We start from the raw sequence: 18,550 nt of genomic DNA on the forward strand, positions 1-18,550 counted from the left end.
CACAACACTCCTTCACCACACATCCAACCCCCCCCGCCATAAATGCAACCTTCAAAGGTGCAAGACCTGCCCCATCCTAATCAATTCTCACACCCTCCAGGTGCACAGGGCCACTGGCAAATTTACCCTCCATCCCAAAGGGACCTGACATGCCTCAAACCTTATCTACATCCTCACCTGCAACATCTGTGGTGATTTTTACCTGGGGGAAACATCAACGGCCCTCAATCTCTGCATCAATAACCACCGCTCCTCCACCCACAACCTGGACTTCACTGTCGCCGTCCACACCAACCACCACAACATCAGTTTCAACGACTGCTTCCGGGTAGCGATTATCCATCTCCTACCCCAACCAGCCAACACCTCTGTTCGCAAAAGATGGGAGAGGGCCTATATATTGGTCATGAGTGCAACCACTCCACCTGGCTTGAACAAGGCCACCCAGTAATGCCCATCCCTCACCCACCATCCCTCCCAAGCCATCCCATCCTACATCCTACGACAAGCCTGGTGACGAAACAGTTTCTTTCGTCCTACGCACCGCTTCTTCTTCGATGGGGACCTGGCAACTCTGCAGTGCCCCCAACTTCCGGTTCCGTCTCTTTCTCCTCACACCGATGATGCTATGAAATTAGCGAAAGTTTTGAATTTTTCTACTGTCCGGTGAGTGTTTCCTTTTACCTTCTTTGATTTTTACTTAGCCCTTTTGGCCCTCCTTGCTTTTATCCATTATATATATATATATATATATATATATATCCTAAGTTTTTACTTCATGGCAAGCAAAAGAATGTGCATGAAAAGGTCCGATCCTCAGAGTTTAATGCAATGTTGAAGGCAAATTACAGCAGATAACTTCAGAAACATGCTTCACAAAGCCAAAAAAAGTAGTGTTTAAATCTTGAAACATTGTACATATTCATACTTCATTATATCAACAAATTAGAGATTCAAAAATGTTGTAAGGCTGCCGGTTGGCTGAGGCAACATGATGAACTATATTGAGAACATGGCCCAGTCCAAGCAACATGCAAGTGACAAGCAGCAGATTTATCTTCATGTGTCTCTTTACTTTGAAAGGTTCAATTGATTACTGAGGGTTCCTTGCCAAGTGACACATGTTGCTTGTAGCTTTGGTGTGAAATCTGACTGAAGGTTAAAAGACAATGGTTGTTGAGTGTTATGGGCAGCCAGGTTGAAGATAACCTATTCATGACATGGCGACAAAAACTGTGTGTTGCGCATTTCATTTGGTTTCAACCTACTAATTTCAATGACATACTCCCATTATTTGTTAGGGTGTTTCGAATGTGAGTTGTACAATGTTCGAGTTTTGCAATCATCTGGCAAGAGTTTGCATTCCTTACACTTGGTAGCGATGGTGGTTTCTACTGGGTTGCAACATCTGCACCCACAGGTGCTTATTTGTATAATTTTATCTGTCACTTTGAATAAATGTGACAATGAAGATAACTGACTGATGATTTGATGAAATTCATGAGGAAACACTCGCAACCATCCACAGAATTGTACTCAACCTAGAGCCTTGAGTGCATAGATCATTAGTTGATTCCTCATTATTCTTGGCCACAAAGATGGATATTTGTTGATTTAAAATTCATGTAATCTGTACCTATTCCAGTTAATAAATATAGTATCAAAGTCTGTGGATAGAAGTAGATAGTAAAAATCAATGAATAATAAAAAAGCAAATTTTGGGTAAAGGAAAATATATATTGAATTAAAAGTTTAAAAAGGTAACTATTTCTATTCATAAATCTACTTTCCAACCCTTTTAGTCATAACATTCTAGTACCTGACAATGATGATCATAAAAATTAAAACTTACTTAAATTCATGTAAATTGGAATTGATACAGATGCATCTGTTTTCAAAAGCAGGCTGCGGATATTTTCAAACCCTCCTGGGTAGTGTTTCTTCAGTCCTTCAATCACAGCTAAAATATTCTCCGCTATATTTTCTGGGGACTGTTTGGTATGTCCAACCTACACATGAAACAAGAAGGAAGGAATTTTCACACTACCTCTTACAAAATTAAGAAAAACCATTGCTCTACAAGTTCATCACTTATAAACAGCATATTGATAATTTTATATTGCACAACATTTCACAAATTGCACAGTCAGATCCAATGTCTTGTTAACCATCTTGGAACTGATGCAACAAACTGTGCTACAAAATACAATTATTTTTACTCCTTCTCCATTGAGTATGGCAATGTAAAGGAGACGTTGTTTAAACATTACCTCTTATAAAATAATTAACAAGCTGTTTATAAATATATAGTAAATAATAAATAATATATTTTCCAGCACAAGGCATTACGACTGTTTCTTCAGTCAAAATACATAAAATATATTTGATGAGGGAGATGGAAATTATATCATTATATTGTAATTCCAAGTACCTTTGAAAAAAAAAAAATTGGCGACTCATTGTCCCCTCACAAGCTATTTTAATAATTTTACAATAGACCTAATATAACGAAGTATATGACTTACTTTGACTATATTTGTGCATATTTCATAAAATTCCAAAGTTCATGTTTCCAGATGAATCAAGCTTTTGTAATGTAAAATATGCTGCACATTTAGACATTTAATTAAAAAGAAAAGCACATAATGGAAAATTATATGTTTATATCCATAAAAACTACAACAAAATGGCACAATATTGCATTTGTGAGTAGGGCCGCATAACGATAATGTCAAAACTCTTTGGGCCGCACATGTAAAACCCCAACCCCTTGAAGTCAAGAACTAAGTGGTTCGACCCTGCCGGGGGGGGGGGGGGATTCCAGTGATTATTATTATTACAGCATCGGTATGTAAATTATATGTAGACCTCACCCCCCACCATAAATTATCAACTGCAGGGTGATGCAAAAACCAGGAGGAATTTGCTTCATCTTCCCTCACATACCACCCTGTATCTGGATGATTACAAGATTACGTGTGTGTGTGTGTAATTCTTGTGAAAATCATTTTATTTAATACCCTTGCATGTTTTATTAAATAGGTTGCAATTGAGCAAACATTTTTACAAGAAACTGTTTGTAAGCAATTATAGTTTCATTTCCCATAGATTTGACACCACTTTTTTTTTTTTTAAAACTAGCTTCTCACAAGTCTGCAATACGTTTTCTGTGAGCATGAAACTCTTAATGCAGACAACAAATGTTTGTCAGTCATTGTTGATCGTTCCGATGTTTTATTAATCTTTATTATGGAAAACAACTTTTCACCATGGCAAGTGCAACCAACATTAATAAAATATCGGCAACAAAATAGCATATTCGAGGATACTGCTATGGGAGTTCTGGGAAAAATCAAGGAAAGCCCATCTCGCGATATTTATCTTTCAATACGAGTTGCACTGTAATTCAATAAGTTCTATTCGAAGGTCAGGACTTGTACAAGCATCATCAAAAGAAAAGGGAGCAGAGCAGTGAACAAGAATGTTGTCCTTCGCACCCTCTGAAACCTGTTTCCAAATTCATCACGTAGTATTTTTACTATGGACAAATATCCCTGAGAAGTTGGGAAGGACAAATTAAAACTTTATAAAAAAAGTTATAAGATAAAGGAAGACTGTTACTTTGCAAAATGGCCTCCAATTCCTTCAAAATATCAGCTCTTGTGCCACGGAGAGGAATCACTCAAGTAGTTTTACTGTCATATCAAGATGAGAATCGCATTCATGAATAAAGTTGTTTATTAGCGTCGCTTTGGCTACTGGTGACGATGAGGATGAATGATGATATGATGAAACTGATGAAGGGACACATACAAAGAACACCCATGCTCAGACCAGGATTCTAACATGCAACCTCTGGTCTCGTAACAGGCTGTGCTAACCACTCCACCACAGGGGTTGGCAAATTTATTTTGTGATAAAGAAATACTTCTGAATGAATGAACTTTATCAGGGTACAAGATTTCTACGCTTTTCACAACAAAAGTACGCATTTCACTTCAAAAATTCTAAATTCCTCTTGTATAGTCCTTTTCTTACTCCCACAAGGCTTGGGCAGCAATATGGTTCTCTGAAACTTTTCCGGAAACTGACTTTTCTTCAAGGTAAACCCTTCAAAATGAAGAAACAGACTCATAGGCGACAGAAAGTATGCATGCTGCCCTCCCCCAGCTGGCAAGATATTTTTGTACTTCAGGAGTAACCTGTCAATCAGCTTGCTTAGTTCACACACCACCTGCACTTTGATGGAATGTATACCTGAGCAGAGAAAATTGGTCAATGTGGTGAAGTTTGGATGAATCTGGTCTTGTTTCATGAAAAAAGGGAAAACGGGTTAACTCCAAATAGGCCAGTCAACAAGGGGTGATTTTGTGAAATTACTCGCTCCTCTAGCACCCTAACGGTGCTTCTTAGAACAAAAAAAAACCTTGTTTGTAGAGAATTTTATGTAGATTAGTTTCATCATAACCTCTTTTGTTGCAAAGTGCTTTCCAAGCGAGATATTTGCAAAAAAATGATTTTGGGCGCCATTTTTCAAAGATGGCGGCCAAATCCGGGGTGGTACAGGGGTGCAAAATTAATATGTTAAGAAGCCTTTTAGAAAAATAATAAAATTTGTTCCAGCTTTCCCCAATTTTCCTCATTATTGGAGCCCCTTATTGACTGGCCTAAAATGCATAGATAGAATTTCAAGCCTGAAGTGAAAGTGGGGGATGGTGGGGGCCACATGCAAACCGGCCGCGAGTTTGACATGGCTGCAATAGAGCACCGATTAATCTGTCCCATTCCTAATTTTTAGCATTTAGAACATTGAATAATTAGATAATTTTTCCCTAAATATATATATTTTTTAATTCCCTGAGATTTCAAGTTTCTCCAGGTTTGTGGGAACCGTGAACTATGTGCAACATGTAATGTAAAGTACAAATAACCAATTAAAAAACCAACAACTTACCTGAACATAGGAAGAGTCCCCCTTACTTTTCAGGCGGAGGAAAGTTTTGGACAAAGCTTTTCGCACTTCTCGCTTCAAATTCTGTTTTGCCAGATCAAGAATAAAAGGAACCCTGGAAAAAATGCAATTGTCTATGTGTGTGATCCAATACTTTCATGCAAAAATGTGTCTTTTAAGCATCACAGCAATTTACAAATATGCAGCCGTTTTCAAGATTAAAGATTGAGTGATTGATTGATTTGCTCTATTTTACTTCAGTTTTTGTGCCACTTTTGGCTAATTTGCGAAGATGGGGATGAATGACGACATTGATGAATGGACAGTGACAAACATCCTAGCCCAGACCGAATTCGAATATGGGACCCCTGGCATTGTAGCACAATGAATTAAGCACTCCGCCAAGGGGGGTGGCTCAAGGTTAGACACACTCCTCACATTGTATTTTCTTGGGCAGCTACACTAGGGGATTCCAAGTAAAATCTGACATAAAAGAATATATTTACCAAATTTTGAAGGTAATAAATAAAATACATACACAAGGGTTCATTATTTTAATAAAAAGTATATATCTTGAGAAAACCTTATGATGACTAAGCTAACTGCAAGGATCTATCTAACCTGTTATTTGTCTGTTGGTATTGGCAAATGATTTGAGATGAGTCAAAGCAATGTATAAAGGGCAGTTAATTGATCGATTTGGTGTTTTAAGTCCACTTTATGCACAGTAAGGCTAATTGGGACTGGACCTACAGTTTAAAGTGGAGTCTGAACCACTATGTGCCTCCACCGGGTATTGAATCTGGGACCCCTTGATTACATGGCGATGCTGCTACCACTGCGGCATCGGGGAGGCCCTAAATAGCAGTTAAACTTGACAAATTCTACTGTTTTTATAAAGCAAGTTAGTAGAAAGAATCCTTTTGTGACCTGTCATGAAAAAGAAGTTTCAGCATATTTCATATCTTATTTCCACATTGCAATTTTTTTTGAAAATTAATTTCCAAGAGCCACTGCCTTCCTTAAAAAAGGTTACAATATCTGGGATTGAGCCATCTGCTGGCAGTAGTTCCAGGTTCCATCATCTGCATTGGATGGTGGTGAATTGGAGGTTGAGGTGTCTGCCGCATTGTGCTGCTTAGCACGAAATGGTTTGCATTCCTTGGGCAAGTGATATAGGGTTGTACGGAAAGTCTGCTTTGGTTCTAGTTACCCAAGTTTTTTTTTAACTACAGTATGCCATGTCAGGTGTGCTTGTCCACCGTCAAGAGTTTAGCATCGATTTCTGCTGGATGAAGGTGTGTTTCCTTGATGATGTTCTCAGTGAGGGAGCCAGTTTGGTGAAGAAGTATGGATGTAGAAGAGATAGAATGGTTTGTGTAGAGACACCCCTGATCTTGGTGAATCTTCTTTATGCTGCATTTAATTGTTCTCCAATCCATTCTTGTACAGTATGTATGATCCTGTAGATGTAGTGGTTGTTGCATCGGTATGAAGTCTTGTAGACACTGGGGGATGAGAGGTTTTGCTAGGTAACATCTCTAAGTTGGTAACGCTCTTCTGAGCAAATACAGAAGTAATTATCACTTTCCACAGTAAATGGAGATCCCACATGATCAGTGATCAGATGCATAAATTGAACCCAATAGGCGGCAATTAGAAGCAATCATCCACGAAAGTGGGTCATGTTAAACTGCCACAGATTTTTACAGTATATCTAGCTTTCTTTTTTCTCCCTTAGGAACTCATAATCATACTTCTTCCAGTAGTTAATTTATTTTTGGTGAAAGTTGATTCTGCAGCTGTTTCTTACTACACTTGTGTTTCACCCCTCCCACTTTTTACATTCCCCGCATTTTAAATATTTTATTTAAGAGCTCCTGAAAAATGTAAAATCGGAGTTTCACTGCACATGTAGTTATTGCATATTCAATAGTCTTGTGAAAGTGGTTTCTTATGGTTAAAACTTAACACACTTATTCCTAGGAAAATATTCCAACTCTTTCCTGAATGAGTTCAATCAAAGAAATATTGCAAAAAAGAAGTTTCAGCAAGAAAAATTCACAAAGAATATGCTACAAATTAGAGACAAAAGGATAAAGTATCAATACAAAATTTACCAATACCAATAACTGATATTCTACCAATCATACACAAAATTCCAATTGGCCCTTCAAGAAACTGAATACTTTACTGCCTTAATAAATGTATGTTACAAGATGACTGCAGTGCAAAAGAAGCTGGATATTTGCACCTTTATTTTTTTAGAAATTAAAGCATTATGTAGTTACATTCATAGAAATTGTAACAAAATGGCATAATATTGCACAAAATTATAAGATATTTATAAATATATCAGATCAGTAAAATTATTGATAATTTTACTGATCCATCGATATGCCTGCATCAGCCGATGCCAATAGAGAACCAATTAATCCCTCAAGTATAAATGACATACATTTATATTTCTAACACTTGAAACTGTTTATAGAAACTTTAAACTTTCTAGTAATTCCAACAGAAAATAATGAAAAGTATCACAGTATAAAATCTAAAAGAATATAAAAATGTTCATCATTGCTGCACTTACTTTCTTCTAGTCCGAAATTCTTTTCCTAAAACTCCATATAATCTTGAAGCAATAAACTTATCAGCAAGAAACACATCAAATTGATTATACAGGTTCCTTTTAGCTTCGGGATGAGAATATTCAGTTTCCAACTGTCTCATAGGAATTATCTGCAAAGAAACAGCATATTCTTCATGAAAACCTAATAACGAGTAATCTGAGTTACACAATTAAACTCAGAATTGTACACACGTAAAATGTACAATTCCTGCATATTGTATCTACCAATTTGAGTTGGCAACCCTGCAAGAATGCATGTGCGTACGTGTGGAGTCAGGCAATTAGTATACCATGGAGCGTTGGCTGGTGCAGATTTGTAATAACAACAAGGTTAAAGAAATGCTACCTCTTGAAGACAGTTGATATTGCCTCTGTCCCTGAACCATGTGGTGACAATTTAACACAATTTCTTGAAAAACAGAGATAATTTATGAACATACAAAGGTGTGGTGGCATATTCAAATTTTAACACAATACAAGCATTGGAAGTTTTTAAAAGTGAGTTTTATTTTTGATTGGCTAAGAATTTTAATTCGGTGTATCTTTAAAACATTTCCATGCATTTGGAAAGTCAGAGCTTTAAAATTATTTAAAAATGGGCAATGAAAGATATAAAATAATTTGCCTACCTTACAACTTATAAGTCATGGGAGAACTGATCACTTTTTGAAGCATTGTCCGCACCACAATTCAAAGATACAAGCAAATCTGGAATACCCCATTATGCTTGAAAGGTCAAGCACCCGAAAATATAAATTTGTGTCTGATGTTTTAAAATTTCTTTAAAAGAATTGCCATGATGATAAAAATGGACGTTGGTTATTTGCAGTAACAATATTAAAGATGATGGAAATATCCTAAGCCTACTTTTCCTAAGCCTATTTGAGATTGATTGCCTCATATTGGGTTATTTTAAGTCCCCTTTCTGTTAATTTTTACTAATCATGGCAAAGAGGGTGAGTGATGATATGAAATCGATGAAGTGACACTCACAGAGAACAATCAATCATCCCCAAACCGGATTTCGAACCTGGGACCCCTGGCATCGTGGATAGCTGTGGTAACCACTCCATCACGAAGGTCCACTCTTAGGCCTACCTGAATTGAAATTATTTTATTCTGGGAATCTTAAGTTATGTGTAACAAGAAAGTTATGTTTTACTTGGTACAATAATACAGAATCGTCTACAAACATACTCTTATTGCAATATAGACCGTGGCGTGCATAAAGGGGGGGTAGGGTGGTGGTGATAATAACCCCCCTTTGGCCCAGTAAAAAGAATGTCAAAGACAGGAAAACATGACAAATAGATGGCTGCCTACTAAAAAATGTATAGCTCCTCCCCCTCTTTCGAAAGTCCTTGGTACAAAACTGTGTGTATATAGCTTTCTTTTTAAGTCCACTTTATTCTAACGAAGCTAATCGGGACTGGAGACTTGCAGTTTAAAGTGGGATCCGAACAACTTGTACCTCAACCTTGCATCAAACCCGGGACCCCTTGATTACAAGGATGCGATGTTACCACTATGCTATCCATCAAAGAAAGAAAAACAAAAACTGTCCCACAACTTGTCAAGACATGGGTTATTCCATTTGGAACAATGAAAAGTAGGAGAAAGATCTGTTCCAATTTCTGATAGGGGAGGAAGTGTGATAACTTACATTGACATTTCCTAATATTTTAAAAATTATTTTCTCGAAAATGGGAGGAGGCCCCGAAGTTTTTTTATTTCCTGGTGTTAGTACATATATTAACCTACAAGTTGGCATACTTAGTGTATTTTTACCTTGATGCTGTTTTGAGATAGGCCTAATTCTAAAGATGCGGATTTCCAAAATTTTGAGTATTCAAAGGGTTATATCTGATAACAGCATCGATATTTAAGCAATGTACTATATCAGGTAGCTTGTCCTAATAGTGAGCTTCAATGCCCAGTTAACAAATCTTTGGGGTACTGTTGGTTAACCAAGATATTAGGGGCTGAAAACAGGAAAAAACTGCATTTTGGACCCTCTTTGTTGCTGTATAACAATGGAAAGCAACAATGCCCCATCAAAACAATTGAATATATATAAGCAACCAGTCTTATAAAGGGTGATCCATAAAGAACGCCGGATTTGAAAAGGACGCCATATTTTTTTTTGTTTGGTTGGCAGCATTGCTGGTGCGATTGTTGTTATTAGTTATCATTAAGGTTTTGTGTTGAGAAGCGTTTCACTTGTTCTACTGTTTGTGTGTGTTGCCATCGCCATGGAAAGGTACAGTAAGAAACAGCGAGTTTTGATTGACAAAACGCACTGCAAGAATGGTGAAAGTTTCGCGGTGACTGTTCGGAAACTCCGTATGATACTTGGTCATCTTCATGCACCGAACGAATCAACTGTTCGTAGGTTGATCGAAATTTGAAGAAACTGGATCAACAGAAGACATCAAAAGCCCTGGATGCCCTCGAAGTCGCCGGAGTGAAGCAAACGTTGCTGTTGTGCGTGATTCTGTTGCTGTGAGTCCTGCATAATCGTATCGCCGTCGTGCTCAAGAACTGCACTTGCACACGTACAAAGAGCAGTTAACGCAGGAACTGAAACCAGCGGATCATGGAAAACGACGGCAATTTGTTGACTGGATCCTTGAAAGGGAACGAGAGAACGAAGGTTTCGCAAAGCGCATCATTCTCAGCGATCAAGCTCATTTCCATTTAAACGGGTTCGTAAACAAGCAGGATTGCCGAATATGGGGATCTGAGAACCCAAGAGTGATTCAGGAAAAGAAAATGCATCCTCAGAGAGTTACGGTTTGGTGTGGCATTTGGAGTGGGGGTTTGGTAGGTCCTTACTTTCTTGAAGACGAAGAAGGAAATGCTCTGACAGTGAATGGAATTCGTTACCGTGCAATGGTAACTGATTTTCTTTGGCTTCATTTGGATCAAATGAACATCGAAAATGTATGGTTCCAACAAGACGGTGCAACTTGCCACACTTCACAAGAAACATTCAATCTGCTGCGTGAAAGTTCCCTGACAGAATAATCTCGTTGCGAGGAGACCAAACCTTCCCACCTCGATCTTGTGACTTGACACCATGTGACTTTTTCTTGTGGGGGTACACCAAGTCACAATTTTACCAGAACAAACCCCGAAATTTGTTTGAACTTAAGCAAGAAATTCGACGTGTCCTCAACACACTTGATGGGGAAATGTGTGATCGGCTCATGGTGAATTTCATGGACCAAGTGATTGTATGTAGGGCTAGTAGAGGGGTCATATGCCTGATATTGTTTTCCATGTTTAAACCTTAATATCTCCTGAAGAGAATGGTATGTGTTTTGTGCTTTTTTTCCAAAAATTAATTTCATTTATAGCAACTTCAAATCCGGCGTTCTTTATGGATCACCCTTTATTAACAGTATATCAAAACAAAAGTTTGGGATGTTGTTGATTTCCAAACATACAGCACTCCGAACTTACCCATGTTTCACTTTTCATGAAAAATGGGCAGTCTGACCTTGAACTTTTGACATATTCTACAGGGGAGGGAAAAGTTTTTCAACATCTCAAAATTGTACAAAATTCATTACTCATGACCTACGTACTTCAACATATAAAAAATGAAGCCAATTAAAAAATACAACTGTCTTACTTTGTTCGAATTTCAAAATAATGGGTCTTAAACATTTTGTGTTTTCGTCAAAAACGAAATATGCATGCCTCTAACCCAGAGGCGTGGCGTGCATGTAACCGCTGTTACCGCAGGTAACACCAAAATATAAAGAATTGAAGAACCAGTCTTAAAATATTATTACGTACATAAACTGGTAATATTGTCGTAAAGTAAACATTGCAGACTGACATTTTTTCTGTCACCGGCAAAAGCGAAGAGGAGGACTGATCCGGTACTCTCCACAGGCAACTTGAGGAAAGGGCCCTGAGCCCACCCAAGGAAGACTTTCCGTCGCAGAAAAGACTGTTTCGGCAGGAGGAGGAGGCGGGTTAATGGCATGACTGTTTAGCCGCCGCAGTTGCCGGTGATACTTACCGGAAACATACCAGTGTTGCCATATCCAATTGACAGAAAAGAGCTAAGTCGCCTAATCGGGTCTATCTCATTCTGAAGGTGTCCAGTCACACTGGGGAACGATGGCGCAGTGGTAGCGTCGCCGCCTTATAATCAAGGGATTCCGGGTTCGATACCCGGTGGAGGCACAAGTGGTTCGGATCCAACTTTAAACTGTCCCGATTAGCATTACTGTTCATGAAGTGGACTTAAATCGCCAAATCAAAATTTAAAAAAATCAAATCACACGCAAAAGCAAACTACCAAGTGATATTTTGTATTTACACTAAATATCAGCCATTATGAAAGTCCTCTTTGTCCTTCTTCGACATCATGGGCGAGAAGGAGAGTAGAGGGATGGGGATGGTCAAGGGGTGAGCTGTCCTTTTAAAAATATCAACCTAAAATTCTATATTTCACACATATAATATTATTTCGGTTACAGGAATTTGTGATAATTGTTGATAATACTGATTGAGATTGACATACGTTGTCGCAGGAATGCAATAATTTCGGATTGAAGCAATGTTTCTGAGGTGGTAGAACTGTTTTTGTGTGAAAACAATACTTACAAGCATAATTTCCCGATTGTTATCTTAGCACGCTCTGAAGTGTCAGGTGTCGCAGGTTCGAATCCTCAGCAAGAAATGGTTATTTCAGTGGTCGTTGTTATTATTTTACTTACGTAATTATAAAAAATAATAATTACATACACAAAGAAATAATAATTTTATTTCAATAATTCACCATTCATCCTCATCGTCACGATTATCCTATAAAGCGAAAGCCTTAAAGGTAGCAAAGGACGTAAAATATACGAAATAGTAGTGGTGTCAGAAATGAGATTTCAGTGGATTTAGCGAAACATGGGAGTGGGAGTAGTTAGGAAACAGATGAAGACTACATCTACTCTACATACATCTTATTTGAAACGAAAAGTTTCGTGATTTGGGCAAATCTGGTTTCAAAAGAACTAAGATGGCAACATTAGTAGAACTGGACTTCTTGCAGGTTCCGAAGGAAATATTGGGGAAGGGCCGATGCTGAGAGGGGAGGGGCAAGGAGGGTGCTTCACATGTTACAAAAGTAAACAACGGTTTGTGGGAGGGACTGTGCAGTGGGAGTTTTGTGACTGGTGTCTTTCGTCTTTATGTTGTTTTCGGGCATTGTCAATTAATTAATGAAGCTTGCTCCGAGTTCCGAGGCGGCGGGTTCATCCTATCTGGACAGTGTGTGTAATCATGCGATAGAAGATATTTTGAAGCAATCTTTTGGTTCGTTATTTTGCAGAAAAAATCGAAATTGTGGCGAAAGGGAGGCCAAAGCCTATTTTGAACGATTTAAAAACCAAGTCGTCTGCTGGATATGACCGACATTTCAATGTTTCGTGGTATAACGACTATCCGTGGTTATGTGGATGTGTGCAGTTGTCGAAACTCTTTTGTTGGCCATGTAGTCTATTTTCGGGTTTAAAAAAAAAACGTGTCGAATTCAGATGTGGATAACATGGACCATGACCATGACGCACCCAAAAATTCAAATTCAAATGAAAAACTTCTCTTTATGACAGCATCATAGAAGTTTTTTGATTTGATTTGATTGATTTTGCTTCGCTTGTGCCGCTTTTGGCTAATTTGCGAAGATGGGGATGAGTGATGATATGATTAAATTGATGAATAGACATCACAAACGCCCATGCCCAAGCTAGGTTTCGAACCTGGGATCCCAGCATCATATAACTATTTTCAAAGTCGGATTGATCTGCTCTATAAGTAGCCTTCAATGTTTCTGTAACTATCAAATTACGTATTATTGTGTCAACAACCAATGTTTGCGATTTCACTTTAGTCCTTATGTCAACATTTTTTTTCCTGATTAATAACTTTATCAAAATCTAGTATTGAATTTCATACGTACCAGATTAATATTATATGAACTACTTGGAAGACATGGGGGGGGGGCATGAGGTGGGGAGGCGCCCAAGTCTCCCTTAAATGTCCTACTGATAACCGGTAACACTTTTAAAAATCCACGCCACGCCACTGCTCTAACCATATGTCTGCAGAATCAAACCACATTTTACAGAAATATATTTACCCGGGTAACTGCAGTAACTCCTCTTCTGCACAAAAGATTTTCGTAATACTGGATAGTTGGTCCAACTTTTCTCCTTCTCCTTGGCAGATCCTTCACAAAAAGGCATACATCACTGGTATCAGACACCAATCTATGAGGAATTTTTCTGGAATGTATGGAAAGAAATTAAAGGATCAAAAATTAATCCAAGAGCTATGCATTGGTATAAAAAAAAAAAAAGAGGATGAGGAGTTTGTCTGGGAAATGGATTGGTCTGATGAAGCTGGTTTGAATTGACGTAATCCACTAAATCCACAAGCTCATGTGGAAAAAGAAATCAATTTACCGGGCCTCAACATCTCGTGTGGACTCTTCTTCATTCAGTGGATGTAATAATCTTGGGATGAAAACTTTCCATTTTGCTTTAAGAATGTATCATATGATTGTTGTGCTAACTTCTATCTCAGGTGCACTTTGCATGGTAGACTTCTGTGGCGAGCATGTAAACTGTTCCAACACCATAGCAGAAGCAGGACATATTGCTGTGCGAATTCCCTTGAGCAAATCACACAGTAGTACCATGCGTCACAAACATATCACGAATGCATGCATATTGCTTAGTGTGTTGAGGAGGTTCTGTTGCATACTCACTCACTCGAATTGCAAATAACACTTCAAAATGGTCTTGCTCTCCTCGAATGATGACCGTGCTTCTGACATTTTGTTCAACTGTCCTGCCTGTCAGATGGTGAAGCTAGCATTCATTTCATAAATGCCAACTTTTGAGCAAACATCATGCTACACACTACTACTATAATTCAATTTAACTTCGAAAAGTAATACATGGATCTTAATGTGTGAATATATTTTGGTAGCCTTGACCCTCTGTACCCCCTGGAGAATGTGAAATACCTTGCATGGTTTATGAAGATTTTGTTGTTCATGAATGTTTTCAGTTGATTTTAGCTCTTCGAAATGTGTTCTTGTGAAGTAAAGTATGTCTGTTACCTTAGCATGTTACTTTACAGCATAGCAGAACAGCCCGAAGGCTTCGTGCAAGTGAATATAGCACCCAAAATGACTTTCCACAACAGCAGCTATAATTTTACGTAGTTAGGTTAGGATTATTAGGTTTGGTACATATAGTTATTTTCGACATGTTCTTTCGCTATTTTAGTGTGCATACAAACAGTTTTTACTAACAAAAAGCATCAAAAATACCCTGAAATTGCAGGTTTTAACTTATGTGGGCCATTCTTTGGGATCAAATATCTACGTTATTTGTGCTTTCTTAAAAGGTGAAACCACTTTTACATTACATAAAACATTGAAATCTGTCGATTAAAAGAAAATTTGATGTAGTTCTCGAGGGTGTACAGTAGATAAACTGCCCCCATTTTTTAAGCACCCTCTGCATATTTTTGGTACTCTCAACTTACTTGAAGAAAAATTAACCTTTCTATTCATCTGGCTGAATCTAATTCAGTGTGGCTGCACAGATATATGCAAACAACTATACAGGGATGTGCACAAACCCAAAACACTTATCATTTTATTGGATTTTTAGTGAGTTAAACTGGTTTGATTGCAAAACCACTATTAAAAAAAATAATAATACTACTTACGTTCGTAAAATAGTCTGTCTTCCCACTGGGATTTTGATGCACACAACCTGCATGGACACAGGCTGTTCTTCATCATCATCAAATATCTCAGACTTCTCATCAATTTCCTTCTTATGAACTTGCAGGAGAGCACACACAGCCTCTTTCACCTGGAAGACAAAGAACACAGTTACAATTAATGATTAGCAATTAACATGCCATGCTTCTTTAATTTATCCTGTCCATATGCATTTCTTGCTGTTGAAAAGACTACGTATGTTGCCTGTTAGGAATATTACTAGGAGAAGAATCAAGTGAAACCCTTGATTAGTATATTTTCTTCTTAATCAAATTACCTTAATATTTTGTGTAATATACGAGGGCAAATCTGAGAGTAAAGGCAGTTTTTAATTTGCACATAACCAGAAGGTGGACACACGGATGAATGTGCTACATGTGCGCAAATGATTGATGGGTAATGAGACAAGTAGTAGCCATGAGAACAGAAACATGACACTACATTGCAGGATTCCGCCATAAAAGAACAATGTGTTCTGGTATGATTTCTTTGGGCAGAGAGAAAAAACCCACAGACATTTACCATTGGATGTTGGCTCAGGCCAGATGTGCAAGAATCGTTACTCAACAAAATGTGCACAAGTGAGAAAAAAAAAGTTTAAAGCAGAAAGAACAAGCATAACATCCATCCTGGTATCCATGAAGGTTTTTGAGGAATCAGTGCATCAGCTGATGGAAGTGTCAGAGACAGAAGGAGTTAGCTGGTGCAGAAAACGTACAAACATGTAATGACTGCAAACGTGGAATTGGAAATTGAAAACAATTCATGGCATTCTTAAAGGTGAAATATCCTTTTCTTGCTTATATGAATCTCGTTACAATAGCCTGTTTCATGATTGGTACAATTACTTGTCAAAGTAGAGAAATAATTGTTTTCTGTTATGAAAATACAAATGGTTATGTGCAATCAAGACAACAAAGGAAAGTAAAAATGTAATTTCCATGTAGATTTTAACTTTTGAATGGAATTATAGATTTCTGTGACTTGGAATTTGATACTTTTTTCGGTTTAGTGTGTCTATTTTCCACATTATAAATGCCTTTTTGTGTGCCTATTTTACCAAAAGTAAATGCCTGAACTTCCAGGCTCATCATACTAGTTTTTTTTTTTTTTTAATTTGTTTTTTTCCCATCGAATCCGATCATAATGGATATTTTATTCCTATCATATGTCTAGAATATTACATTTCATGTATGAATGTTACATACGTAATGCTGGAATGCCCCATGTACTCATATGAACACTATGTCCTTGTTGATGCTCAGACTCTCTGATATTTCATTCCCTCTTGGTAAGTTGTGATGAGGGGAAGAGGGAGATACATGAAGATGTGATATAGTGACATAATGTGTAGTTTTATGAGGCACTATTGGATGTTGAAAGCATTTAAGGAAATGATTGTAATGCTAAGTGTTCCTAAATCTGACCTTCCTAACCTAATCACTCAAGTATTTAGAGACATTATTTGAATACTATAGAGGAGTTACCATAGTAACCGTGTGCAATCACGGGGCAGATAGGTTATTTTGACAAAATCCTGTTTTCCTAATGGCTGCTTTGGGAGAGGGAATTTTACCAGTCAGTTCTTGACCAAGCAGTGGGCGTAATTGGCTGTTTGACTGTGAGTTCCTTTGCAGAAAAGATGGGGATGAGTGATATGATGAAATTAATGAATGGACACTCACAAACATCCATGCCCAGACCAGGATTTGAAACCGGGACCCCTGGTATCGTAGCACGATGTGCTAACCACTCTGCCACAAGGGCCAGCACACAGTAAACAAGCTGATTCAGAAAATCTCATCACACCTCCACACATGTGACCTATACTGTCCTGGTTTTCCATGGAGCAAGGTCACACATAGCTGCAGAGAAGGGGGGAGGGGGGAATTTATTGGGCAGAACAAAGAAGTACAAGCTGCTGTGAAGGCTAGTAACTGCAGTCGCTTCACCCCTACATGCAATCCCATAACCTCTCACATGTTCATTGGTGGAGCAGTCTTGTGTCAGGACTTGCGCAGAGACTTGTTTTCGTTCACTTCTTCCAGAGATAGCTGGGACAGAGTGTAGTAAATGAATGGCTGGTTGCAAGAAAAGTATTATATAGGCGTATACGTGCAGTAATGTAATCATTAAAACTCTAAAAGGATGTGTTAACAGACATAACTAGAAATCGAACCGTGCAAAAAATATGTGCGAAGCATAATGAAATCGCAATTAAACAAAAGGAAATTGAGCCAATTAGCACCCTACTGTTGTCAGCACCTGGTGAAAGTAGGTGTTTACACTATTCCCACGTGAAAGCCGTTGTACCTTTGTATTTCATTTTGAATTGTTGGGCACTTTTTGGTCTACTGATAAATTTTCAATAAATAAATCTCTCCTGGCTGTTTCTACTCATTTAGTATCCTGCACAGATATCTTCTTGGGGATAATATAGACCAGTAAAGGAAGGAACCGAAAATGGAGATATCTTGGTAGATCATCACGCATCGTGCTTGTGTTTTATTGATGTTCATTGGGATGTAGTGTTGCAACCTTCTGTGTTTCCAACCAAAAATTCAAACATGACGTGTCGTGGATGCATGGTGAAATACTGTTGCCCCACAAACCATTCACGAATAGCCCCAGGACCCATTTCCGGCAAGGTTAAGTTAGACAAGCATAGTAAAAATATGTTGTTCGTAAAACAATGCGAAAAAGTTAAGAAAAAATTATAATAATTCAACTTAGTATTTTTTTCGGTTACGAAGGTTGAAACACTGCATAGCAAATGAAAATCGAAAAAACACAAGCACGACGAGGCACGAAGGTGTACGCGTCATATTGTGTTTTCCGCAAGCGAAAAATACAAGAAACAAGAACTCGTAATGTGAAAAATTGTAATTACTTTCATCAAAAAAATGTGAATACACCTTAAACAATGTTCCACGAAGCAGATAGGTAAGTATGAATGTTAAAAATTAAGAAGTTAGGTGTTCGGGGAATAGTAAATTTTGGTATAATTTAACAATACAGGGAATTTCTCCAATTTGTTTGAATTTTCGGTTACTTACTAATTTGGGTCTCCTAATCACGAATCTGCACTTAAAATTTGGCGCTCACGTATAAATTTGGCGCTTATTTGGGGGCAGGTGAATCCGGCCACTTTCTAACATGC

General features: G+C 37.9%; 1 protein-coding gene across 1 annotated transcript in view; it reads right to left on the reverse strand.

Annotated features, from left to right (window-relative positions):
- LOC145992058 (uncharacterized) overlaps positions 1–18,550 on the reverse strand; it is a 37,466-nt gene that overhangs the window by 15,518 nt on the left and 3,398 nt on the right. The window contains exons 2-6 of the mRNA XM_083128218.1: positions 15,333–15,481; positions 13,729–13,873; positions 7,542–7,690; positions 4,955–5,066; positions 1,853–2,009 (exon numbers count right to left, since the gene is read on the reverse strand). Of these exons, the coding sequence (XP_082984344.1) occupies positions 1,853–2,009; positions 4,955–5,066; positions 7,542–7,690; positions 13,729–13,873; positions 15,333–15,481 (712 nt within the window). The remainder of the gene's footprint in view (positions 1–1,852; positions 2,010–4,954; positions 5,067–7,541; positions 7,691–13,728; positions 13,874–15,332; positions 15,482–18,550) is intronic.

This window comes from Lepisma saccharinum, chromosome 9 (assembly GCF_977018435.1).
Source record: "Lepisma saccharinum chromosome 9, izLepSacc3.1, whole genome shotgun sequence".
NCBI lineage: Eukaryota > Metazoa > Arthropoda > Insecta > Zygentoma > Lepismatidae > Lepisma > Lepisma saccharinum.